Here is a 26902-nt window from a genome sequence, read left to right as displayed (position 1 = left end):
GGATGGAAAAAGAAGTCGGATATGGCGTGGTCCCAGGAGCTTGGCCTGGATCGCTGCGAGTTGGGCAGCGATCTGCTCCAGACTCTGCATGCGAGCCAAGTGGAGGGAGATGTCGTACACCATATCCAAGGGGGCGGGGTCCACTGGTTCCATACTGGCTAGTTCATAATGTCACGATAGGCAGAGCAGAGGAACCATGCTCAGATACTGGGATGTGAAATGGCAGGTTTAATGGCAGATGAAGGGGCAGACAGAACGTGATTTAAAAACAGGCAAAGTCCAAAAACCGGGAGGTCAGCCCAAACAAGGCAGAGGTCCAAAGGTGTGATCCAACTAGAAGAGTCAAGAGCAGGCAGAGGTCATACACAAGAAATCCAGAGACAAAAATAAACAAGGCAGAATGCCTCAAGGGCAAGGGCTCAGGAAACAAGGGCTCGGGACTGAGGGGACTAGAACAGGGGGAAGGAATAAAGGGCTCGGGAACTCAACAACAGGACAAGACGAACTAGTCAGGTGCAACCTGGGGGTGGCCTGTAGCGTAGTGGTTAAGGTAAATTACTGGGACACGCAAGGTCAGTGGTTCTAATCCCAGTGTAGCCACAATAGCCGCTGGGCCCTTGAGCAAGGCCCTTAACCCTACATTGCTCCAGGGGAATCAAGAGATGTAGTGACAAGGAGAGACAGGTGCGAATACTTCGCTGAAACTAAGCAAGTAATCAGTGATAGAATAGGGAGGCAGAGTTACAGAACAGAATTGAAACTGGAGATGCATTAGTAAGTTACGTGATTTTAATTAAAAATACCCTAAACTAGCGAATGTTAGTTTGTTAGTTTGACAAACATATTAGTGTGTTAGTATAATTAGTACTGTAGAAATTCTATGTTAGTTGGGATTAGTATATTAGTGCTATCTACAAACATGAAATGGAGAGAAAGCAGGAAGTAAGGAATGCAAGATTGGAAGGAAGGTTGATCCCCAGAACTACCATAAACACCCGAATAGTGGAGCATGCAGACAGGGGAGTGACTCGGGTTGATAAACATTCAGACTCAGACATCACAGGCGAAGACAAGGGCAAAGACTAATGAATATAAACAGAACACCAGACATGAATATGAAAAATAATAAATTACAAAAGTAACGATGCTAAACAATGATAAACTAACAGACAGAACTCAGGAACATAACAACATTGCTAATTGATGCCATCCAAATTTGTCATGTTCATTAGGTAGGTAGGATTCAAATAAAATTCTGTCAATATTGTTTCTAACATCCGATGTGTAGAACATTTCCCAGGTCATCTTTCTTGGGCCAAAAAAAATATCTTACTGGGTGATATGGATGCATAAATTTAACCTCAATATCCATATGTTCTTCCTCTATTGTATTACACCATTGAATCCGGAAATAAATCATCATAACAGCAAACTAAAAAATCGGATGGTTTAACATGTTGATGTAATAACATGCCCAAGAAAGATTACACATGTCTGTTATCATTAAAGCACCAAGAACTTTAAACATAAATATCTGAAACGTATGGTTTCATCCTGTTACAAATGAGAAGTCATCTCATCTGTGTGCCATCTTCTCTGTGTGCTAACTGTGTTGGAGCACACAGTTATGTGCAATATGTGCCCCCTCAGTTGTGTTTGTCTTTTACAATATAACACCCGATTACAATGTTACATTATTTTGTTTATCCATTGAATATTCATAGGTGATGGATTGTGAGATGACATCATCTGTTAATAAATGTGATGAGGACATGACTACTTGCCATTGTATTCTTTGTGTTGATAATTTAAGGTGGTGATTGTTTATCAATTTAAACCTGTTTAACAGGCTGCCTATATCTGGCTGTGTGATGTGGTCAGTGTTTATCACCTCATAACAGCCTAGGTCAACAGGTAAAGCATGGCACGAAAGGGTTCAATCTCCAGGGGTGATGGTGGGTTTGCTTCACCAAAGATTCTGGCAAGCAGCTGCCCCTGTTCCACTCCCATGCTTGTAAAATTGCTGGATTCCAAAATACATTATCAGCAAGCTAACATTCCAATGTGCATTCACTTAGCAGGACATTTAGTTTGAATTTAGTGTATAATATTAAATGGCAATTGTAACATAATGATGGGTGTGCTTAGCCTACCCATTATACAAATAGGTTGCAAAAGTATTGTCTTGGCAGCGGTGGGATTCAAACACACGTCCCCGAAGAGACTGGAGCCTTCATCCAATGCCTTAGACCAGAGTACGGAATTTCTGATTAGTAAACTATCATCAATGTTCTGATGTAGTAAGATGGACTCGGCACAAGCTTTGGAGCGCCATCTAGCAGGAAAAGGAAAAGGAATTCAAGCAATGCTTTGAATGGTGAAAGGCAAGCAGTAGGTTGTAGGAAATGGGAATCGTACATTCAATTGCTCAAGGGTCAATACAGACATTTGTTTCATGCTGATCATTTGTGATCTAGATTTGTATCTAGATTAGGTATTATCAGAAATTAGGGCGAGATTTATTTTATCCAAATTATTATTGGTGAATAAAATAATTCATCAGTTCAAAATAAGATTAATTAAAATGCAATGATTTCCTCTTCCACACTGGTTGGTTCTCATATGGAGAGAGAAGCCAAACAACACTTTTTTCTGAGAGTGTAACCCAATAAACAGCAATATAAGTAAAATATATCATTTATATATACATTTTGCCTCATGACTTATTTCAGTAAGCCATTTGCCAGCGTTGAAAATTGACTTTTGGTAAATAATATTCTTACCTTTCTTTTTTGTCTTCTGCTGCTTTAGCCTATCCACTTAGAGGTATGATGCACTGTGTGTTCAGAGACACTGTTGTAATGCGTTGCTATTTGCGTTACTGTCACCTTCCTGTCAGTTTCAATCGGTTTGGCCATTCTCCTCTGATCTCTCATTAACAACATGCTTCTGCTTGCAGAACTGCTTCTGACTGCATGTTTTTTTGTTTTTTACACAATTCTCTGTAAACTGTTGTCCATGAAAATCGCAGGAGATCAGCTGTCTCTGAAATACTCAAACCACCCTGTCTGGCACCAACAATAATTCCACGGTCAAAGTCACCTTTTTAAAATCACCATCAGTGTAGCCGTTTCCTAAATATGGGGCAAAACTTCTCAGGGCAGAATCTCCAGCTTGTGTTTCCCAGAAGGTAACGGGCGCTCAAAATTACACCCTGGAACGTAGAGACTGGTTTATGGAAGGCCACCCATCCAGGCGATCACACGACACTCCCACGTCAATGGGGTCATGTCAATGTAAAATGCCCTCAATATTGGAGCCAAAGGTGTCTAACTAAGTAAAGGTGGTCTTCCTCAGAAATATTCACTCGAGAATACTCGAGAGGCTAGAGAGACAAGAGATTCCTTGGAAGTCCTCCATAGGAAATATCCACAACCAAGGGGTCCGGGAGGGCAACAAAGCGAAGAGTAAGTAAATATCTAGCTAACAAGCTGCATCAAAAGCTTGGTTGTCAATACTTCTTCCAGTTAATCCTCCTAATGCTACAGAAGAAGTTGGCAAGTACTGTTTCTATATAGCAAGGGTTCAAAGTTATTATTGACAGTGATGTAAACTGTGTTCGGTTTCTGCCAACAGCCGTTGCCCTTGATGCCATTCGCGGCAGCGAAGGCTCTCCCTCTTAGTAACGTTAGGCATGGGTTCACAGTACCCACCCTGACACCAATTTCTGTTCCCACTTCTCTGCTCTCTGTTAGCTTTGGCTGCCTCGTCCTCCGCTGTTTGCCTCTCTCGCTCACGCAATTTCTCCTCTGTAAATTCCGGTTCAAAACTGTAAGGTTGTATTTCTTCGTCAAAATCAAAAAGCTTGTCCTCTAACTCAGCAAAGTCAGATCGCTCAGGCTGGCCAAGTTAGGTTAAGTGATATTTGTATGCTAACATTACCATATTTCCGTGGGAGTGTCATGCGAAACCAGTCTTTGCGTTCAAGGGTGGAGTTTGAGCGCCCATTACCTTCTGGGAAACACAGGCTAGCAATTCAAGCCAATTGTTTGCCCTTAGAAGTTTTGCCCCATATTTAGGAAACGGCTACACTGACGGTGATTTTAAAATGGCATACACACATAATTTAAGCATTTAATCCAAATACAAGCATGACAGTGCCCGTTTAACAAGCTGGGGTACAGTTCTACCTAATAAAGTGGTTTTTTTTAACAAAATCTTTATATATGTTAAAAATCATATTACTGCACTGTGACTATACTGTCAGATGATTGTTTTATTTTTTTATTTTACTGACATACATACATAGTTTCAAAAGAGCTCACAAGCAATTTCATAATTACTGTCATGTCAATTACAATGCCAAAGTATACACCCAAATCCACTACTTCCATGAAATTTTCTACATTGGCTGCTTCAATATGAGGTACCAGCTAAACTTCTGTGTCTTGTAATATAAAAGGCAGAAGTTTGTTTTTTTCAGGGAGAATGTTACCACTCTTCTACTTATTTACTTTGTGTATGACCCTCTAAGTGGTCATTTTCTTAATTACAAAATTGTAATTGCAAGTATAAACAAGTATACCAAGAATTTGGGGTTATTTCATGAAGGAAATAACTAAACTGAGTTAGCTGGAGTAAAACCCAGAACCCACTCAAATCTGGAACATGGATTGAAGTAAAAAGAGTCATTTTGGGTTTTATTCAGTGAAGTAATCCAGCTAACTAAGTAATCTTGTTTTGTGAAACAGGGCCCTGGTCTCCACAGATATTATCGAACTAGTTCAGACCCCATAAATATAAGATCACGTTTTGAAGTTTAAGGGTGTTCGCCAAATCATCAAAATAAACCGCAATTTAAGTTGATCCTTTTTTTTTTAAGGTCACTTAGTGCTGGAGGCATTACATTGTGTTCAATTTGGGGCACTTAGTCCAGGTGTCCCATGCACTAATTTCCAAGAATAAATCCTAACCCTTAAACTTTGACTAGAGCCCACCTCTCTACCTCATGCTCTCTGAAAAAAAGCAGAACTTAATTTGCAATGAGGCTACATGGCAGGGAGGAGTTGGGTTTTTTTGTTTGTTTACCATGGCCTCCACATGGAAGGATCTCCTCCTGGGATTAATAGGGGAAAGACAGGATGAAGTAGGCCTGAGTGGGGGATTGGGGAGGGAGAGCTAGGGCTGGAGGGTGGCATAAGTTCTCTACCACAATTGCCCTCCATTGCCTCATGGTACCAGGGGGAGAGCATCGGGCTATGTGGAGATGGGGATGGGGGTTGGGGCGGTGAAGGGGAAGAGTTGGGGTTTAGGGGGTGAAAAGCTGTTAAGGGCAGTGAGATTGGAGAATGAGTTACAGAGGCTGCAAGGGGGCTGCAGTTGCCTGTGCTATCAATAATGTCATCATTGCTGGTGTTAGAAGTGCTGACAGTCTTCACACTGATGTGAGGAAGAGACTTGAGCAGGTGGTTGAGCAGGCGTGCACCCAAGGTCTTGTCCATGCCTGGGCAGGTAAGCAAAAGATTGTGCACCTCGTGCATGCACTGGATATAACCACTGCTGTACCGCTGGCGAGATTCCAACCCCAAACTGCTCCCTGAACCTGCTGAAGAGAAGCAGACATGAATGAGTACTGCCACAGACCACCGGCATCCTAAACCGGTTTGCCATTTGTCTACGGGTTCTTTTATTCCTTAAGACCACCAATACATTCTCAAAGATTGGCTTTGTAGGGTCTGGTCATCACACCACCTTGAAACTAGCTTACCTGTCCCTTGACCCCTTTGCATGCCCTCCATGTGTTGCACTGTAATCTCCAGGACATCTGCCTTCTCCAGCTTAGATTGCTAAAATGATGCAAATGAAAAGAATATCATTAATTTGTGATAAATCACCCAGAATTGTTATCAAAACTTATATTTTGCACTGAATCTAGTTTGACTGAAATTCCTGAAGGAACAGTTTCCTCGTTCAATATTGATCTGTGATCAGTTTGCTGTTTGGATTGGCTGATTGTGTTGACTTTAGAGGCATAATGTGTTTTTCAGGCAATATGTAAGAATGTTATAGCTGCTTTGTGGCCATAGCTAATATTAATTTTAAGCATTATATCTGTAAAACTTAAGGACCACAATCGAAATAGGTTTTTTAGGTTTCTTGTGTTACCATTGATAGTTTTTAAGATTTGTACTGGATGATGTTCCTTCTTGAACTTCCTCTCATATTTTTCTAATGATGATCAAATAAATTAAATCAATCAGTCAAGTATATACTTAGGATTTTATGTGACATTTCACTCCATAAACTGCTAAACTGAAAAGGTCTGGTAACAAAATAAATTTTTCTTTACAACATTTTTCTTATCCTAATAGTCGTAATTTTGCATAAACCCTGGTGATTAGCAAGTCTATATATTGTCAGGTGGCATATTTTATTTTGCAAAGACTTGGGATGGGCGCCTGCCTGGGACTTAACCAGAGCTAACTGATATGTGCATAGCTAGTATGTGCTTGAATGAGTGATAGAATGCTCTGAGAAAGATTAATCTAGCTACCGATACTCTTTACATTATTGGCATCACTCTTATCCAGAGCGATGTACAGTTGATTAGACTAAGCAGGAGATGTATGGATCTTATTGTGGCTACACTGGGATTTGAACCACCAACCTTGCCTGTCCCAGTCATTTACCTTAACCACCACGCTACAGGCCGCCCTCTTAAATAATAACTTCAAAAGAATGTTATGAAAGGAATTTGTTGGTTAATCCCTAGCATTTTAGCTTTCCCTACTTAATTCATATGAATTGATCTGGGCAATGTTTTTAAATGAACATCAGATTTAAACATAATGACAAAACACGTCATGCATGGATATGGTAATGAAAGAATGCAAATGCATAGCAATAGCCTTGCTGGTCTTATCACTGCTATTCAAATCAGATTAATTATACATTGACACCTTTTCTCCAAGTATCACTTAGCATATTAAATTCAATCCATATTGAACATTTTTATTTGTCAATAGTGGTGTCATTGCTGAAAATGTAACTAAAATGTATATGCAATGAGAAAGCTCTTTGGTCTAGTCTGCACATGATATGTTCAACAACCTATATCTAGGAGTATTCTGTATTCAATCTTTTTTGTCTCAGTGTAGCACTTCACACATACATCAAGGTTATAGGCATCCACCATGATACCCTTCAGCTGCTCAAGGCTGCAGTTGATTCGCTCCCGTCGCTTCTTTTCAATCAAGGGCTTCCGTAGCTGGATAATAGTAGGGAAGAAAGTAGAGAGAGGCCCGTCATAAGAGATTAAGCACATTATTTTGCAATTATGGTTTATAAGTATGAATCAATAGTTGTAATAAACACTGTACATTTGCAATCAATCAATCAATTCTTGCAGATAAAAAGTGTGACAATGCAATCAATGCAATGCCAGTCCCATGTTCTCCAAAAACCCGTGTTGCAATGCTAGCATTGAATTAAGGTATACATAGTGGCTTGAATTGTATGACTGACATAAACATAACATTTTTATGATGTTGTTACAAATTAACCAGTGTAACTGAGCAATCAAGTGAGCATTTGAATATACTCCCAGTGAACTCGCTGAAAATGTGGATTTATGTGTTTATTGACATTATCTATGGTGACAGAACTGCTTTAGCGCTTAATTGATCAAAACGCGTTTATAAGGACATTTGGCGCCTGCGAACTGAAACCACATTATGGACAGTTGCTTTTTTTGTCAACAACATGTAGTTATTTAGTGGATGTAATAATCTTTAAATGAATCACCAAATATTGGCTAAGCAAGCGGTATGCCGACCTAACCACAGACATGGGCACATGGGCGTATTTTGATGGCAGCAGTTTATATGCGCTTATCAAATACCAGATGAAACTTGTTTGCGGGATTTACAAGCGACCTAAATAGAATTTGATCATTGCTTTATTTTACTTATTCACTATAGCTTAACCTGAACAAGTGCCAGTTGCGGTTAGTTTAGCTGAAACACAGTAGCCTGTTTTGCCTTATTGTGCCAAGTCCCGTGTTTACATTGTTATTTTCATGAGTGCATCAGTAGAAGGTTGCGTTTGCCTACCTTCCTCTCTTCCTTTGCGTTGAAATTCCTTTCTGAAAGACTGCCCATGCTGGATGCTGTCATTCCGAAATGTAGATGACGTCTCTTTGTATCTCGTAGGGCTAGTGTTCTTTGACACGTTATGCGCCGTCCACTGAAGGCTATCACGATTTTGTTTGATGCCTTGGATAGATCTGAAATAAAAAATGTTAAATATATAAGGCGGTGAGCGGTTTATATGTATGCGCACTGAACCCGCCTCTGCCACTATATTTGCATAACAATATATGGGTGCTCTCTGCCCCGCACTTTCCCACAGCCCGGAGGGACGTGCTTGTCTTCATGTCCCGTTGTCAAGCCATGGATGAATGGGAATAGGAGGTGGTAACGCGCGAGGTTTAACTGAGGAGCAAATCTGACGAGTAAAATGACTACTGCCCGTTCTTAAAATTCGCTGGGATTATCAGAATTATCAGTCTTTAAGATAATTAATCGATTTCACCACTGCATGTTAAATGCGTAGATTATTAGAATTAATTAGCTAGGATCTCAAGAAATCACATCTGTGAGACGCATCGGCGTTCATGGGACCCCATGTCCTTATCTTCATTTTGATTTTGGCTATTACATTACTGTAACCTACTGTGTATGCGCAGTGAGTATACTATATGGTTTACTAGTAGTGTTTATATATCGCCTTAACATACAAGTGTTCCATAACTAAAACACAGATTAAGATTCTCCCTACAAAACAGTTTAGTCCAGGGCTAGGCTTTATCTCAGTCTGTGAAAATGATCCTAGATATTGCTCAAAAGTAGCAATGCGTGACAGCCTATTTTGTTGGATTGCTGATTGTTTGATAAAAGTAACAAGCCAATCGTATAATGTACAATCCACCAACTGGGATTACTGGTAGACGTGCCATACGCCTAGAGCTTTCGCGGGCCTGTAGACTGTTTTTAAACCAATTCTTTATATTTTGGATTTAATAGTGTGCCTCGTAGGCTCTGGTTACTGAACATACAAAACTGAAAATCGACACAGTAATTAACTACATAAACGATTTAGGCCCATTATTGCGTCGATAGTAGAAAATGGTAGCCAACCTATAGTAGCTACGTAGGCGTAAAAAGTGGCTAGCTATTTGAAGAACTCCTTAGAAATTTCACACCCCCTACAGGTTCTACCGAGGGGAAGAATACAAAGCTGAAGAGGGAATAATCGCGCAACAATAGTAAATGGCATCCAGCCCTTTCAGTTTGAAACGCAACAGGGGAATCTCTCCGGCATTGTTTGTGCCTTTCCCACCCCTTTTTTTAATCGCGCCGACCCCCTTCCTAGTTCCCTTATTGTTTACTCCATTGTCCCCGAGACGGACACACTCCAATGAAGCGCACAAAGATCTCTTTTTTGCTCCTGGTCCTGCTGTAATGACCCTCAGTCAAGCGAATAATGCCCTGGGTGATAAAGATTTAATGGCAATCTTAAGCATTTAAATTCGAATTAGATTTTTAAACCCGAAATCGGAGTTGGGAGGAGTCATGGCGGAAGGGTGACGCCAAAAGCCAAAGTTGCAGACCTTTTTTTCTATTGTTGCGACTAACATTCTAATCGCAAGGTATTTATTGAGCCTATAAGGATTGAAAATAGATCCACATTGACAGATGGTGGCACACTTTGCTTTGATGATATCAATGTATGTCCCGTTTCATATCCTTTATCTTTCGATCTTGATATTGGCTGATCCTAATCAGTTACTTACTTTTTCATCAAATGTTTTTTATTCAGAAACAGAATGTTTTAGAATAGGGCCTACTGTACCCATGGAGTGTTACATTATTCTGTCAGAAAAAAAACACATTTGTTATGATTTAGCTGAGGGTGTTACAGTACAACATGTGAACCTGAGTGAGTTGTACTGTTGAATTTGGGCTGACACACTTTACATTGTACTGCCATGGGACTTAACAAAGGTTTCTGAACATAAGACACGATCGATTTCCAGAGAGCTCAGTGCTATTGAAGAAATTGCAACTGATGAGATCTCTCCTTTTGGGAAGGGAATACGATACAGTAGGGAGGCCTTCTGTAACAGTCTGGGCATACAGGTTGCTGGTAAAAATGCTAAATAGATGTCTTTAGATAGCTAGCTTGCTGTTATTTGTGAGCTCATTTATATCGTTTATAACGTTTATTCATAGTAACTTATATATAGACCTAGTCAACAGAATTGGTTCAGTGCTTTTTTTATCATGGTTTTGTTTTTGTTTTTTTGGTTCACCTTGCTTCTATTGATTACCACACTGTAAGCTTTGGGTGTTTAATTCAGGCTGGACCAAGTTCGATAAATTTGGACAGCACTCAGGAATATATGGAAGGCTCATCTGTAATACTATTTCCAGGCCATGGCAGCCATCTAGCAGTGGTGCCATTGCGGAAGTACCAAATTTAATATGAGTGAATGGATCCACGTAACCGCATATCCCTTCTTATACTGTTCTGAGGTGTGGACCGGTGCTGAGTCTGCAAACCAAAGACATGCATATTTAACTAGATAGGGAAGCACACCTTCAGCTAAACCAAGGGTCGGCAACCCTGGTCCTGGAAAGCCACTGGGTGGTTTTCACCTAAAAATCTGCCCCCGATTCAGACCCAACAAGCTAGGTGCTGTGAGTTAACTGCGTAATCAACTGCTGCAACATCGAAAACCAGCACACCCTGCAGCTCTCCAGGACCAGGAGTGAGGACCCCAGCACACCCTGTGGCTTTCCAGGACCAGGAGTGAGGACCCCAGCACACCCTGTGGCTCTCCAGGACCAGGAGTGAGGACCCCAGCACACCCTGTGGCTCTCCAGGACCAGGAGTGGGGACCCCAGCACACCCTGCGGCTCTCCAGGACCAGGATTGGGGACCCCAGCACACCCTGTGGCTCTCCAGGACCAGGAGTGGGGACCCCAGCACACCCTGTGGCTCTCCAGGACCAGGAGTGGGGACCCCAGCACACCCTGTGGCTCTCCAGGACCAGGGCTGCCGACCACTGAACTAACCTAAGCTTATGAAGCCCTGGAACTCAGCTTGTACATGTTTGATGGAAAGACTTTGGATATCCTTTTTTAAGTGAATGGGAAAATGTCTGAATTTTGAAGATTCCCTGGTGGTATTTTGATACTCGTGTAAGGGTAGTTACATTTCATCATGAAGCATTATTACATTTTTATATTTTATAAAGAAGTCTGGACCAAAATGATCACTGTTTCACAAACTACTACTAATGAAATGAATACAAAAAAAAAGACGGATTTCTATATTGAAATCAGTGGGCCGAAAGTTCTTTTGCAGACAGCATGAATACTTCCGGGTGCTTCTGTGGTGCAGACCCCAAAGAAAAGACATTACCGTGTCTGAATAAGACCCATAATTGCCACTAGATGTCACACGTTTGCTTCAGTCAACTTCAGTCAAGTGGGGACAGGACACATACCTACTGTGCCTTTAGTGCTTAAGAGCCAGTCTTAGAGGAACTATAATTATTAAAAAATAATAAGAGAACAAAATGATTTGACAGACGTTTTACCAAGAGAACCAAGGTTACAGCTTGATGTCTATGTCAACACAAAGTTTTGTAAAAGTATAACGAACTAGAAAACAAGTATGTTGTATGAGGAAACCACAAGCATGTTCTATTATTTCGATCTTACAAGAAATTAAAACTTGCTCCATCAGCTCTAATAATTGAAATTAGCAGCATGAAATTGTCACAAGTTTGTTTCTAAATGGCTGTGGTTTACAGAATCCATGAACTTCTATAAAGGTGCTGTAAAAATATTTATATATAATTAAAAATTGTTTAAAGAAAATACTTGTTTGTGATTTCTGAGTGTGGGGGTGTACTCTGTGTGCAACTGTGTAGTTTCACAGGATCTGCATGAGTTCTTGGTGGTGGTGCAACCTTCTAAAAACTGGCCAGCATATAGTCACTATCCATTTGCATTACTTCCTGTTGTGCATGCGTTCAACTAGGTTTTTATTCAAGTATTTTTTTTAGCACGTGTGGCAATCTTTCATCATGGGCAACATGAATGCACATCTTTATCTGACTGATCATTGGGGACTTCACATCTTACTGTTTTAGACTATTTAATATATTAAATTATTTTTTCAAATGTCTCATCTTATTGTATTCTAAGAAAATTAAGGAAACTACTTTTGTTAGTTGGTCAGCACCATTGTGGCAGGAAAATGACATTTAAGAAGTACAATTAACTACACAGTAGAAATGGGGTAGAGTGTGGGGGATGGGCTTATGTTTAAAGAAGGTAAGATGAGAGATATGTAGTGTGTATACACAGGTAGAGTGTAGTATTGCAGGGAAACTGGATTGGTCAAGGCAGTACCCACTGTATATTTAAATTAAAGTCAGAACCACAAATGATCTGAGACATGTCTTCTGCATGTGGTATTATAGAGTACATGTGTGGCGTGCATGCATATTTTGTTCTAGCAATGTGCTAAAAATGTGCAATTTATGATGACAAGAACCTGCTGTGTCTGTGAGTAGCAAGAGTATTGATATCCATGGAAATCACACTTTAATATACTTTGCCTGGTAAGAAAAGATGAAAATTCAGAATCTATTCAAACAGAGAATACACATTACAAGTATCCTGTTGTTGTTGACACAATTCAACAAAACAATCTACTTCAAATGATCAAACTTTAGAATAAAAAGCAATTGTACAAGGATAGCTGTAGCCAACAAATGTATGACATGAATATTTTTTTCAGAGAACCATAAGAGCATATGATTTTTACATTTATATATAGCGCATTAAGCCAAGTGTGTGTGTGTGCACACGTGTGTCTGTGTGTCTGTCTGTGTGTGTGCATGCAGAGGGAACTGCAGCCAGTCTGTGTGCTGCTGCAGTAAATTAATTCATTCATTCATTATCCTAACCCGCTTATCCTGAACAGGGTCGCAGGGGGGCTGGAGCCTATCCCAGCATACATTGGGCAAAAGGCAGGAATACACCCTGGACAGGTCGGCAGTTCATCACAGGGCACACACACCATTCACTCACACACTCATACCTACAGGCAATTTAGACTCTCCAATCAGCCTAACCTGCATGTCTTTGGACTGTGGGAGGAAACCCACACGAACACGGGGAGAACATGCAAACTCCGCACAGAGAGGCCCCGGCCGACGGGGATTCGAACTCAGGACCTCTGGCGGCAGTGCTACCCACTGCACCATCCGTGCCACCACTGCAGTGAATTGAGTCAGTAATTTTCTATGCAATGTATGCAAGGGCATACCAAAATCACTAATCAAAGGAGGCATTTTTCTCAGTGTCATTTAGAGCATCTAACTCAGAGGTAAGCTGAACCCTGGCTGACAAAATCCAATGAACCCCTGATGTTTTGAAGAATGAAATTTGATGCCTATACAAGCATGCACGTCATTACACAGCCTATGCCTACATATTCTATGTATATTTCCTTGTGTGTTATTGTGCCGGTTATGTTTGTGAGGATGTACACAAATAATATACAATATATACTCATGAGCACTTATTAGGTTTATTAGGTATTTAATACAAATTTCTTCTGCTGTAGCCTATCCACTTAGAGCAGGGGTCGGCAACCCTGGTCCTGGAGAGCCGCAGGGTGTGCTGGCTTTCGTCTCCACCTTAAAATAAGCAAGCGACTCAGACCCAAGAAACCAGGTGAGGTGAGTTAACTGTGTAATCAGGCTTTCATTGATCAATTAATGCCAAGCAACAACGAAAGCCAGCACACCCTGCGGCTCTCCAGGAGCAGGGTTGCCGACCCCTGACTTAGAGTTAGGATGTGTTGTGTGTTCAGAGATGCTCTTCTGCATACCACTGTTGTAGTGTGTGGTGATTTGTGTTACTGTCACCTTCCTGTCAGCTTTGACTAGTCTGGGCATTCTCCTCTGACTTCTCTCATTAACAAGGCGTTTCTGTCTGCAGAACTGCTGCTCACTGGATTTTTTGTTTTTTACACCATTCTTTGCAAACTCTAGAGATGCATGAAAATCCTAGGAGATCAGCAGTTTCTGAGATACTCAAACCACCCTGTATACCACAACATTCATTCCACGGTTGAAGTAACTTAGATCACATTTTTTCCCTTTTCTAATGGTTGATCTGAACATTAACTGAAGCTACTGATCCGTATCTACATATTTACATTTCATTACATTATTGGCATTTGGCAGACGCTCTCATCCAGAGCGATGTACAGTTGATTAGATTAAGAAGGAGACCATCTTCCCCTGGATCAATGCAGGGTTAAGAGCCTTGTGCTCAAGGGCCCAACGGCTGTGCGGATGTTATTGTGGCTACACCGGGGATCGAACCACCAACCTTGCGTGTCCCAGTCGTGTTCCTTAACCACTAAGCTACAGGCCGCCCTGATTGTATGCATTGCACTGCTGCCACACAATTGGCTGATTAGATAATCGCATGAATAAGTAAGTGTAATAAAGTAAAGTGCTTGGTGAGTGCATGTTTTAGGGGTATCGCTAGAGACGAGGGATACGCCCTAGTAGAGCAAGGGGAAAACAAGAAAGGGAACAAATAACTCCCCGGCACTTAGCCAACCAGAAGAACAAGCTGTTAAAAAACGGTCTAGGAGGAAATAACCTCACAACCTACTTATTATGGTGATCCTAAAATGAGGCGAGTAGGAAGTAGGTACGCAAAGAGCTGGCTCCTAACTGCGTCCGTCATACCACTTGAAAAAAGTGTGAAAGTGCTCCTTTAAATAGACACGCTGCTGACCTTAATCGGTAATCAAACCGCATGCAGAAGACAATTTGAATCAGTCGTCAGCACGAGGGTACTGATTACCAGAATGGTAGAAATATGGCATGAGGGCCTCTAGCGGCATCAGAAGGTAATGTCTGGAAATTCCCTAAAACAACTAAGCAGAACTGTGACATTCACTGCTTACACTACAGAATAAAATATGTTTTTGGCTTGTAGGCTTCCATTAACAGAACTTCAATGATGTTTTAGGGGCATCAATTCATGCTAATCACAATGTGAACCCACCTTTGATGTACGATTATTTATCGTATTTATCAACATACACACATGAATACTAAAAAATGCTGTCTATGCCTGTTTGATAAATTCGGCGGAATTTGTTAGTTACACATACATTTGCTCACCACGGATTTCCCAAAATATTGATAAATGAGGCCCAATATGTTTTTCTGTTTGTGGACAATACCATTTTGTATTATTCCCAATGGCTCAGACCTAATGCAATATGAACCAGTTTCCTTGCATAAATCTTAAAATTAATTGTGAAGCAACTAGAAATAAACTGGAACTAAAATACAAAGAAATTAAAAAAAGATGAATAATTGTGAAACCGATATTTATTACAGAATCTGACAAGACAAGGTAAAAGCAACAGATCCAGTAAAGAGGGCCATTTAATGTCTATATTCTTTAGCCACTTGTGTAACTGTGCACAATACTTTTTTCAATGTTCAAGTGGACCGTATAAGACACATATGTTGTCTACCCACAAGTCCTTTACTTTGGATACTGCTGCTAGTTGATGTGTTCATGTGTTCAGGGGACCACCACAAGATTGATTGTTATCATCTGAGCTGTAGCTGTTTAGTGGCCACATCTTTCTGACTGCTTTGATGTCCACATTTTTCCTGAAAGTCTCAGTGGTGAAATAGTATGCCAAAGGATCCAACATTGCATTGAAGCAGGCTAAAAGCAGGCTGTAGTGGTAGGCTGTCACCAGTGAGGGGTGATCAATGCTGTAGAAGTAATACAGCCCCAAAATTATGTGGTAGGGCAGGAAGCATACCAGGAAGATCAGCAGACTGACGCTGATCATCCTCTTGATCTTCTGGCTGTCAATCATTTCTGTCTGTGCCACTGTGCTGCGATTAATGGCCTTGACCAGGAGCCAGGAGCATGTCATCATGGTGGTGAGTGGGATCCCAAAGCCAATAGTCAGTGTGGTGAACACCGCCACACTCTGGGTTGCATAGGCCGGGGTGCTCGTGAAACATGAATTATTATCATCATTTTGAGTACTTGTTTTAAACAGGTAGATGGGCATGCTGGCTCCCACGGTCAGCATCCAGACACAAAGGCATACCAGTGGAGCCTTCTTCCGCCCCTCCTTGACACGGGATGACATGGGATAGCAGACAGCCATGCAGCGGTCAAAGCTCATACACGTCAGAAGAAAGATGCTCCCATACATGTTGACTAGGAGAACCAGGCCAAGGCCCTCACACAGTTTTTGAGATAGCCCTTTGAACCCCAAGAAATAGTAGATCCTCACAGGAAGAGTGGAGACAAGTAACAGGTCAGCCACTGCCAAATTGGTCATGTAAACGATGGTATGAGAACGTGACTTGGTGTGGCAGAAGAAAACCACCAGAGCAATAATATTGAGGCTTGTGCCGGCCACAAAGATCAACGAATAAGACCCTACAAAAACCAGGTTCTTATGGTCAGTGGCATTCTGGGATGTATTTAAATTCATGACTTTCTCCTGTAATAGAATTAGAGAGAGGGGGAAGGGGATTATTTACATAATAATATAAAACATTGTTCGAGCTCAAAACCATGAAGACTTTTTCAATACATTTTCAGATCTTTAAAAGTTATGGCTAAATGCACACACATTTCATAAATTAAGTGAAAACCCTTGTATTTTATTTTTTTAACAGTTTTAACAGTTATTTTGTAATGTATTTACACAGTGGGGGTAATGACAAATAAAGAAATGGCGGTGCATTTCTGTCTAAGATCATCTATTGTCTAAAACAGGTATCTCTTAAAGGGGAAGTAATATTGATAATAGCATCTGAAATGTTCTTCAGAACATTGACTCTATTTGCTTTGGTGCTTGACATTGTTATAAACATTTGTCGCTGATTTCCAGATCAAAGACATACTCTCTTTCTCTCTTTTCTCATGCTAGGCAACAACACAAATATTTTGATTAAGGTGACCTTTTCAAGCTACATCATAGTTACGCCCGCACATTTGGCTGATGCAAACTACAACTGGAAGCTTTATGTTGATTACACCCTGATACCACTCTGTGTAGCCTAGTAATTGGAGCTCAATGGAAAATAAAAGAGTTCATGTGCAGGAGCATTAAAAATGCTGACAAGATCTAGCAGATGTGATGAGAATGTGTTCCTGTGGCTTTGTGGTGAGGGTCTCAGTTCTGTACTTAGTAGCTGAACATTCCCCCATCATTATGCAACCTCACTCATACCTACGGGCAATTTAGACTCTCCAATCAGCCTAACCTGCATGTCTTTGGACTGTGGGAGGAAACTGGAGCACCCGGAGGAAACCCACACGAACACGGGGAGAACATGCACACAACTCCACACAGAGAGGCCCCGGCCAACCGGGATTTGAACCCAGGGCCTCCTTGCTGTGAGGAGGTAGTGCTACCCACTGCACCATCCATGCCGCTTATAAGGTCTTTGTTAGACATATGTTTTTGACTTATTGTTCGTCTGCTACTGTAGCCTATCCACTTCGAGGTTTGATACATTGTGCTTTCAGAGATGCTCTTCTGTATATCTCTGTTGTAATGTTTGGTTATTTGTGTGGCTGTCAACCTTCTCTCTCATTAACAAAGCGTTTTTGCCTGCAGAACTGCTGCTTGCTGGATGTTTTTTTTCCACACCATTCTCTGCAAAATGTAGAGACTGTTGTGCATGAAAATCCCAGGAGATCAGCGGTTTCTGAGATACTCAAAACACCCTGTCTGGCACCAACAATTATTCCACAGTCAATTATTCCAAGTCACTTCGATCACATTTGGTCTGAAAAGCATCTGAACCTCTTGAATGTCTGCATGCTTGTATGCATTTAGTTGCTGCCACATGATTGGCTGATTAAATATTTGCATTAACAAGCTGGTGTACAGGTCTACTTAATAAAGTGCTCAGTGACTGCATTTTCATTTACAATCAGTAAATGTACATGACCATTTATTAAAATGTGTTCCTATGCAAGTGTTGTTGTTTTTGAAAGATCTGTTCAAGATAGATTTAATAAAATCTAAATGAAAGATAAACCAATAAATATATACATTATTAATATCTGCTACAGGTAAATTCTCATATTGACCAACCAAAATGTGTTTACCGTGTCTAGTGACCTTGGTCTTCAGCTTCAGCTTGAGGAGTTAGTTGTCTCTTTCTCGGGCTGTCAAAACAGTGAAAGGCACAATGACATAGCTGCTACTAACCAGGGGGAGTGACTTGTATAGACTGTGCTATTCTCTGACGGATTAATTTATGAGTTCAGTAATGTACAAATAAATGTACAGTAATGTACAGTAATGTACAAGGCAAAGTGTCCGTTGATAGAAGACAGAATACAGCAGTGTGGGGATTAGCCACAAAGTTACTTTATGCACAAACTGGAGTATTTAACATAATTCATATTATTCAAAACTTATACAAAACAGTTTATTTTAAATACACTTCGTTGGAAATGCATTCTTAGCTTTGGCGTCATTGATTTTGTCTCATTGTTACTGCAATAATCGAGATCTATCTCACTTGTCAAGATTACTTCTAATGTCTCTTTCCTGTTTTTGTAGAAAGGCAGTGGTTCTGCTATCCTAATGCTTTTATTATCTTTGGCCTATAGGGCCTATCCTTGACCTTCATCCTACACAGTTGGTGCAGACAAATTACAGATCCTCAATGCTGTTTCTGTTCCATCATGAGTAGAATTTAAATGATTAAATTCCAGACTGGGGAGTGTCACTGTGCTTTAGGAATGGCTACTGTCTGATTGTGCAGATTCAGATTATTGTTCATCTAATACAGCCTCGCAAGCATTGGCTAGATAGCTTGAGGGCCCAAGGCTTTTTATATTGTTACCGGAGGGAAGTTAGAAACCTCTTCAAATACAAAATGTAATCACTGATGTTCATTGCAACAAAAATGAGTAGTAGCCTTCTTCATGCTGTCATGTATGATCCGAAGGTAAGAACTGGAGAGGCAATATACTGTACGGTTCTGCATGATTTATTCCATGCTATACACTCATTGACCACTTTATTAGGTAGACCTGTACACCAGCTCGTTAATACAAATATACAATCTGCCAAGCAACTCAATGTATAAAAGCATTCAGACATGGTGAAGAGAATCAGTTCTTGTTCAGACAAAACATCAGAATGGGGAAGAAATGCGATTCAAGTTATTTTGACTATGGAATGATTGTTGGTGCTAGACGTGGTGGTTTGATTATCTCGGGATCTACTGGGAATGTCATGCACAACAATCTTAGATAATGGTGCAAAGAAAACAAAAAAAAGTCTTGTTAATAAAAGCGGTCAGAAGAGAAGGGCCAGCTTGGTCAAAGCTGACCGGAGGGGACAGTAATGCAAATAACCACACATTACAATAGTGGTATGCAGAAGAGCATCTCTGAACACACAATGAGTCAAACCTCTAAGTGGATAGGCTTTAGCAGCAGAAGACCAAAAAGTCTGAAAAAATAAGTACAATAAATTCCTAATAAAGTACTTGATGAGTGTATATTACACTTTGCGCCATGGCTATGCATACTATTATATGAAGAGCAAACACTCACCTGGTATAAATATGAGACTGTGGGGAGTGATGTACTCTGATCCTGAGGTACAGACTGCCTTGATCCCTCAGTCACATTTCACTCAAATCCCCTCTCTCCCCTAATCTGTCTTTCTTTCTCTCTCTTTCTTTATTTCTCTTATGCACTGATGTCTTCTTCTAACAGCAGACTTTTCTGTACATTATGTATGTTTACATAGAAGGTCTGAAGGTCAATGTCTGTCTCATCCACTGTCACACAAATGTGGGCATCTGCCGCCCTCTCTCTCTTTTTCTCTTTCTCTCTCTCTCTCTCTCTCTCTCTCTCTCTCTCTCACGCACACCCACAGCCTCCTCTGACACACAGCTGCATTTCTTCCGTTATCTTTCTCTCACAAAGATACTTGCATGCATGCACACATGCCCTGCCAAAACTATGGCAATGCATATTTGTCACCAGAAGGAAAGTAAAGTAGTTTGAATTCAGTATTCTGTGGGCTTCAATGTCAGATTTGGAAAGCAATGCTGAAAAATAATGTCACCCTTTCACAGCATGCCATAGTGTAGCACATGCAGATGCTTTGTGAAAATAATACAAATTACAGTGTTTCCTTTTTATAAAGGAGAAAATGATTTGCTGAGAATAGTATACATACATGAGCTGAGGATAGTTTCTCTATCAGAGATAGAAAAAGCTGAGACCAAGTATGAAATGGAAGGTCTGGTTACTGCATGTTGTCACAGTAAAAAGGATGGGTGGAAACAGGCACTTCCTCTATGATTGTGAAAGAGTGTACAATGTAAGAATGGATACTTAACTTCTATGTGTATGGTCATAAAGAGCTTTCACTGAATGATAAAAATAACTTGCAAATCACAAGAAGGAACAACCGCATCACAATACATAGCAAAGTTGAAAAAGCTGAGTATTCTGCAGACTATCTATCGACGTGAATTTAAGCTGCACACAAAGGGAAGGACAGAATGTGTGCATGCATTTAAACTCTGAATGTGGACCTTGCAATGTGCCCGTTATTTACCACAGGAAGAGGAAGTGAAAACAGGAATTAAAAAACACTGTCCCTTTTTTCAAAATGACTGTGTGCCTATAAGACAGTCCATAATTATCTTTTCCTGTATAACTACATAGCTGCATTAGAGCAGTGGTGTCTTCCTTTAGATGTTTGGTTGGACACATCAAGCACAAACCACAAACATGGCCCTTGAAGGGAGATTTATGAGATATCACTACCTTCTTCCCCACTTGCTATTCTGGAAGAAAATATTCCTCTGTTAAGAATGAAATAAAAAAATAATATTGTGCCCTGTATTGTATATTGTAAATTAAATTGATCATTTGAAAAGCTGGAACTAAACAGGCACACTTCCAAAACGGTGCTAAACCCAAAGTTTCCTTTTGCTTCATTTTTCGATTGACATTTTGTAATATGACATTCTGAATAGAATAGCTATGATAATACAGTATGTATAATCTCAACTGTATCAATACAAAATGTGTTCAGGAGGGTGATGCAGAATACACCACAGTATTAACCATCATTTTAGTTTGAATTTCTCAACAGTGACGCCTCTTGCGCTGTATGTTCTTTTATCTTGTTGCATGTGATACTGTATGCCTGCATCAGTTATACTGCCCTCTGGGTTAACTAATGTTTAACAGTGTGGATATGAAATGGTTTGGATATGAACATCCATTGCATGTCCATTGCATAGGGCAAAACATAGTGCCTAGGCCTTGAGTGAAATGTGGAGAAATTGACTTGGCAAGACCATCTGTCACATACTGAAAGGCAAGACTTTCTGTTTCAGCTAAAAATGTTATGTGGTGCAGCTACAGTGGGGATGACTCACTGTTTGCATTTTCTCAGATGCGGTGTGGCATGGCTACACCACCCACAAGACATCGGAAAAAGTTAATAGCATCGAACAAAAAGTTTGCATAGCATTGAAGTTAAATGGCTGCATTTAACCATTTATTTTTGTTTCCCTCCATATATGTCATTGGTATTAAGTCAAGGTATATTAATATTACTTATAATGTTACATTATAGGGCGGCCTGTAGCGTAGTGGTTAAGGTATATGACTGGGACCTGCAGGGTCAGTGGTTCGATCCCCGGGGTAGTCACAATATGATCCGCACAGCCGTTGGGCCCTTATTGTCTCCTGCTTAGTCTAATCAACTGTATGTGGCTCTGGATAAGAGCTTCTGCCAAATGCCATTAATGTAATGTATATTAATAATTTATAATATTAATTACTTAAAGGCTTTTGTCATACCAACCTAATTGCCCTCTTGGGTCATCAGACAAATCATTATTTGCCTTTGCAGATTCTAGGCTGAAGAAAAAGGGTGATCGTGCCTTTTCAGTTACAGCCCCTAGGGACATTAGAACAGCTGAGTCATTGTCTTCTTTTAACACTAAACTGTAGACACATTTTTATAGATCGCCTTTTATTCGCTTTTAATTAGTTCTCTTTTCTGATTCCTCTAGCAGTATTTGCTGCCAGTACTGTATTTACTTAGTATTGCCGATACTAAGAAGATATTGAAGACATATTGTTTGCTAGGAATTCTGCATGCTGGATGTATGGTTTTCTTTTTTGGCACATGTTAGTCAAAGTGTCATGTGTTTCTGGTTTACCCCATAAATGATATTTCATAGGATGTCAATCAATTTGCAATGATTTTCACTCACAGATCGCAATATCTTATCAAAACACGTTTCACAAAAATTTGTCACTTGCAAATCGCAAATAAACCGACAACTACATACCTCTCGCAAAACCCCCTGGTCGATTTCCACTCTTTTCTGAGCCTCAAAATGGCTTGCTTTTCTCCCAAAGACAGCTCTCTGGTCTCCATGTTGGTTTATCTTTTTTAACACAAATGCAGTCTTCACAGGCAATATCCAAGGCTAAAACTAAGAGTAGACGATCATAACTATTTATTGTTTAACCAATCATTCTGACACACCTGGGCAACAAGAAAAGGCTGTTCCAATACTTTGTACATGTTCCAATACTTTGGTCATATAAAAAGTGGGTGGTCTGATACAAAAGATTATACGTTCTATGTTCAAAGTTATTCAAGAAATCTAGATTAAAAAAAAGAAATAATAGCTGAAATTTGAATCTGTCATCTCATCTTTTGACCTCAAACTCAATTGTTGTCATTGTATAGCAAAAACAAAGGAATTGACCTTGCTGTTCCAATACTTTTTGAGGGGACTGTAAATAGTGCAATAATTTTAATCAGATAAATACAAATGACAACAAATCATAGCACTTTGTGTAAAAGTCTTTGTGTCTTTATGACCATCAGCATCAATGTTAGAACTTTCCCTTTGTTATATGTAGGCCTACCTTCATGATAATTAATTCAATTAGCATAATAGTAAAAACACCACTCTGTGATATATCTTTTTATATTTTATTCATTAAAATGTGTGAAGCTGGACTCAAATGTAATGAATGAATTGCTTATTGCATGAAGCAATATATTACTGCTGCCGCACAGATGTTGAAAGACGCAACTCAAATTAATCACCTGTAAGATGAATACTTGATTTTGATAATTTCCCTATTGTATGTGTTTTATTATTATATGCCTTAAATTCCAACACTTCTAGATGTACTTTTTGTCTTGCACTATTCAGGTAAAAGTGGGAAATTTGTATCCAAACAAGATACGGGCTGAGCTGTAAGGACATGGTATGGGGAAAGAAAGTTCCATGGTCTAAGTGGAGATGAGGGAACCTCAGTATGGCTGTCTCAGCTGCTTCATTTTCACTGCAACCTTACTGTAATAATGTTAATAATATTAATATTGCTGGTTTACCATAGACATTAGATCAAGATCAAGATTCTTTATTGTCATTGTACAGACATACAACGGAAATCAAGTGCACTCTAGAGATATAAAACAGATTAGAAAGGTTAGAATAGAGAGATAAAAATAAGGGGGAAAGAAACAGTATTTTGGCAAGAATGTACTTCTATAAATGATCAAAGTGTGACCAGAGAGAGAAACACTCATAACCTCCCACCCAACACATATGCTCTTTTAGCAGAAGAGAATAAACAGGATGTCAGTGATGAACAGATTATGTATGAAATGATAATGGTGTTTTACAGAACTTGAAATGCAATCTTGATCAAACTTCTCATGCAAATTAGCAATTTCTTTAATCCAAGAAATTTAGAGAAATAACATTTAACATGGCTGGAAAACCATCATTAGAGACTGAGGTAAATACAGCTATAATCAGACCAAGTTGTTTCACCACTTGAGTCAGAGAAGAGCTGCAGCTGCAAGGAGCAGAGGTGAGGGGTCTTAAGAAATGGAACAGGAAGCCAGCCAGAGGAGGCCAAGGCTAATCTGGCTCGAGTGTAATGCATAATATGTTGTTATAAGGTAGCAGTACCTCTGGCAGCTTGGGCAGCCTGTAGCGTAGTGGTTAAGGTGATGTTAAGGTGAATGACTGGGACACGCAAGGTCGGTGGTTCTAATTCTGGTGTAGCCACAATAAGATCTGCACAGCTGTTGGGCCGTTGGGCCCTTGAGCAAGGCCCTTAACCCTGCATTGCACCAGGGGAGGATTGTCTCCTGCTTAGTCTAATCAACTGTATATCACTCTGGATAAGAGCATCTGACAAATGCCAATAATGTAATGTAATAATGGTATGCCAGTATGGTTGAATTGGACGCAGGTGGCAACTGGAGATCAGTTGAGTGCGGTAAGAAATTAAATTAATGGTAAGAATAATACTGTAGTTATTAATAATAGTACATGTAGGTTATTTCAGATTGTTTAAAGGGCTCATGGGACTGTTGTTGACTATATGTGATATTCTTATTTACTTTCTCATTATATTCCTGACCTATATGATTATAGGTATATTGTTACAACATTTTAATATCAGCATATTACGGGTATTATATCTTTGTAATACTGTATACAATTTTAATCCCAGTACCATACTGCTAATTGACACTTAATACATGGCACTGCATTTGTGATTTAGTTGCTTCAAAGTTTAGGTCCTTTTTCATATGGTGTTCATGTTCATCCAATTTATTAAAGTATAGCATGTATGTGTGTGAGTGTGTGTGTTCACTATTGAGAAAAAGAAAGCAAATAACACAACCTGGCTGTAGTCCAAAGACATGGCAGTGCTTCACAGCTGGTGGGATGTGTGAAATGTTGAAACTGAAATATGAAAAGATGTATCTTGCAAAATATTATGACACTGACTATATCTGCCATGTACCACAGGAATCGCACTCAGGAATCACACGCAAGTGTGCTCAGCATCTTCAAGTTGCAAAAAACTGAAATCTGAAATCTGTGACTTTCATAAGCCTTTGACATGATTTCACATGAGGGTTTGCAGTCTGTTTAGTCAATTCTGTTTAATTGGAACTGAAACACAAACATGCATCTAGTATATAAATAAATAGATTAAACTGCAAACCTAATTAATGTCTTTAAAATTGGAAATAACTATAATTACACTTATACTATAGTTATAATTATTGGCAGTGTTTATATTCTGTATAACTACTGAATGTTATGTGTACTAAAAAAAATACTATTTCGTAATTTTGTATGTCAATGTATATGGCAAATAAAGTTAATTTGATTTTTTACAATCACTTTGACACTAATTTCAGAACCTTGAGGTAATTTTTAAAAACTCAAAAAGGATAATAATTTTTAAAAACTCTTTTTTCAGTTGCTTGGATACATTATAGATAAACCAAAAATAATTTGATCACAGAACCAGATCACCTGTTCACAATCACTCAACGTAACTTTCAAAGTATTCGCATTTCAAAATGAAATACACACTACATTAGAAAATTCTGTCTTTTCAATGCATCTAACAACCAATGTATCCAACTACTCAAAATTATAAGTAACTGTAACATTACTCCTAAAGCATAGTTTTATGGAAACAGATTCCATGTTTAGATCATGAATGTTTTAGGATAAAGAAGTCTATTGACACCGATTACTTTGAAACAGCATCAATTTTATCACATTATCATTGAATGTAATTTTGCATCACCATCTTTTGTCACAGGGGTTTTCAACCTCTTTTGACATGCACGTTTAAGCTGGTGGTCAAGTGACTGATGATTGATTTTACATAGTAGTAAGAGCAACATAGTGACAGCATGGAGCAGTCAGATAATCCATGTTAGATTAGAGATCCAGCAGTGAGAGGAGGAGGAAGATGAGGTGGAGGTGGTCAATGGAATGGCCACCTACTCCTTCAGAGAGGTGGTCTGGTTTCTCATCTTAGAGGTGGTAGAGGGCAGTGTCTTTCACTGCAGTTTTTTCCCACTTTGTGCCTATAAATTTGGTTTACAATTGCCAAAAATTCACTTTTTCAAAACTCTTCATAAAACTGCACCAACATGCGGCTTGTCAGTTCATTTCATTCACAAAATGGATCAAAACTACCAAACCACTGCAAACATGTCTCAAAGGAAAAGTACCAGCACTAGAATTTTTTGTGTCAATCATAGAACAATGATCTAAAAAACGTTAACTACCAGTGCCATTACAGTCGATGCACTATTTTCTGTTAGTGATTTTGAAATTGGACTGTAGAAATTTGTAAAAGCAATGAAATAATTATTCAGTTTGGTCCACATACAGTGCTCTTGTGCTAACTGTGAAAAGCTAAAAAAAAAAGTATTAAAAAATGCTTGTTTGCCATTGTAAAACTGTGAAACAAATCAAGTATTTTATAATTATATATATACATTTAAGAATTCAGATTTTTAAAAATGATTCCAATCTCTTCCACTGTTTCCACTATTCCCTTTATTTAGAACCACAAAAAGACCATATTGAAATATGTATGAAGTATTTTTTTCATGCTATAGTAAGGTATTGTAAAAACAACTATGAATCTATAGGTATCTTTTGTGTGGGCGATGTAAACAAATGTTCCTATTGTATTTCATGAAAAATTAGAAATTTGAACCAATGAGTTTGGAAGTGCAAGATTTCTTCAAAGATATGAATGCACAATGCATGTTTTGAACAGGTGAACAAGTGCTTACCATTTTGAGAGTTGTGTCTAAGGTTTTGTACATTGAGCATAAGCTTGTGAGATTAGAGTCAAAGTGATTGCAAAAAACTGTAATATAC

The 26902-nt window shown here is 39.4% G+C and overlaps 1 protein-coding gene across 5 annotated transcripts; it reads right to left on the bottom strand.

Annotated features, from left to right (window-relative positions):
• Nucleotides 1–4263: 4263 nt before the first annotated feature.
• Nucleotides 4264–19995, bottom strand: her8a (hairy-related 8a). 5 transcript variants are annotated; one of them, XM_061235091.1, is made up of 6 exons: nucleotides 19737–19995; nucleotides 18273–18332; nucleotides 8112–8284; nucleotides 7172–7267; nucleotides 5768–5846; nucleotides 4264–5605 (listed from the first exon to the last, which is right to left on the bottom strand). In XM_061235091.1, exons 3-6 carry the CDS (start codon nucleotides 8172–8174, stop codon nucleotides 5085–5087), a joined length of 759 nt encoding a protein of 252 aa, XP_061091075.1. In that variant the 5' UTR covers nucleotides 8175–8284; nucleotides 18273–18332; nucleotides 19737–19995; the 3' UTR covers nucleotides 4264–5084. The 5 variants fall into 5 exon arrangements, with proteins under 5 accessions (XP_061091075.1, XP_061091076.1, XP_061091077.1 ...); XM_061235092.1 differs by having other exon boundaries at nucleotides 4264–5602; XM_061235093.1 differs by having other exon boundaries at nucleotides 4264–5596.
• Between the last annotated feature and the right edge of the window lie 6907 nt (nucleotides 19996–26902).

Source organism: Conger conger, chromosome 3 (genome assembly GCF_963514075.1).
Source record: "Conger conger chromosome 3, fConCon1.1, whole genome shotgun sequence".
NCBI classification, from domain to species: Eukaryota; Metazoa; Chordata; class Actinopteri; order Anguilliformes; family Congridae; genus Conger; species Conger conger.
Note: the sequence above shows the minus strand (reverse complement) of the source record. Positions and strands in the feature narration are given on the sequence as shown.

Excerpts from the sequence above, each read along its gene's own strand:
- her8a (XM_061235089.1), bottom strand. The coding sequence starts at position 16,641 with ATGAATTTAAATACATCCCAGAATGCCACTGACCATAAGAACCTGGTT.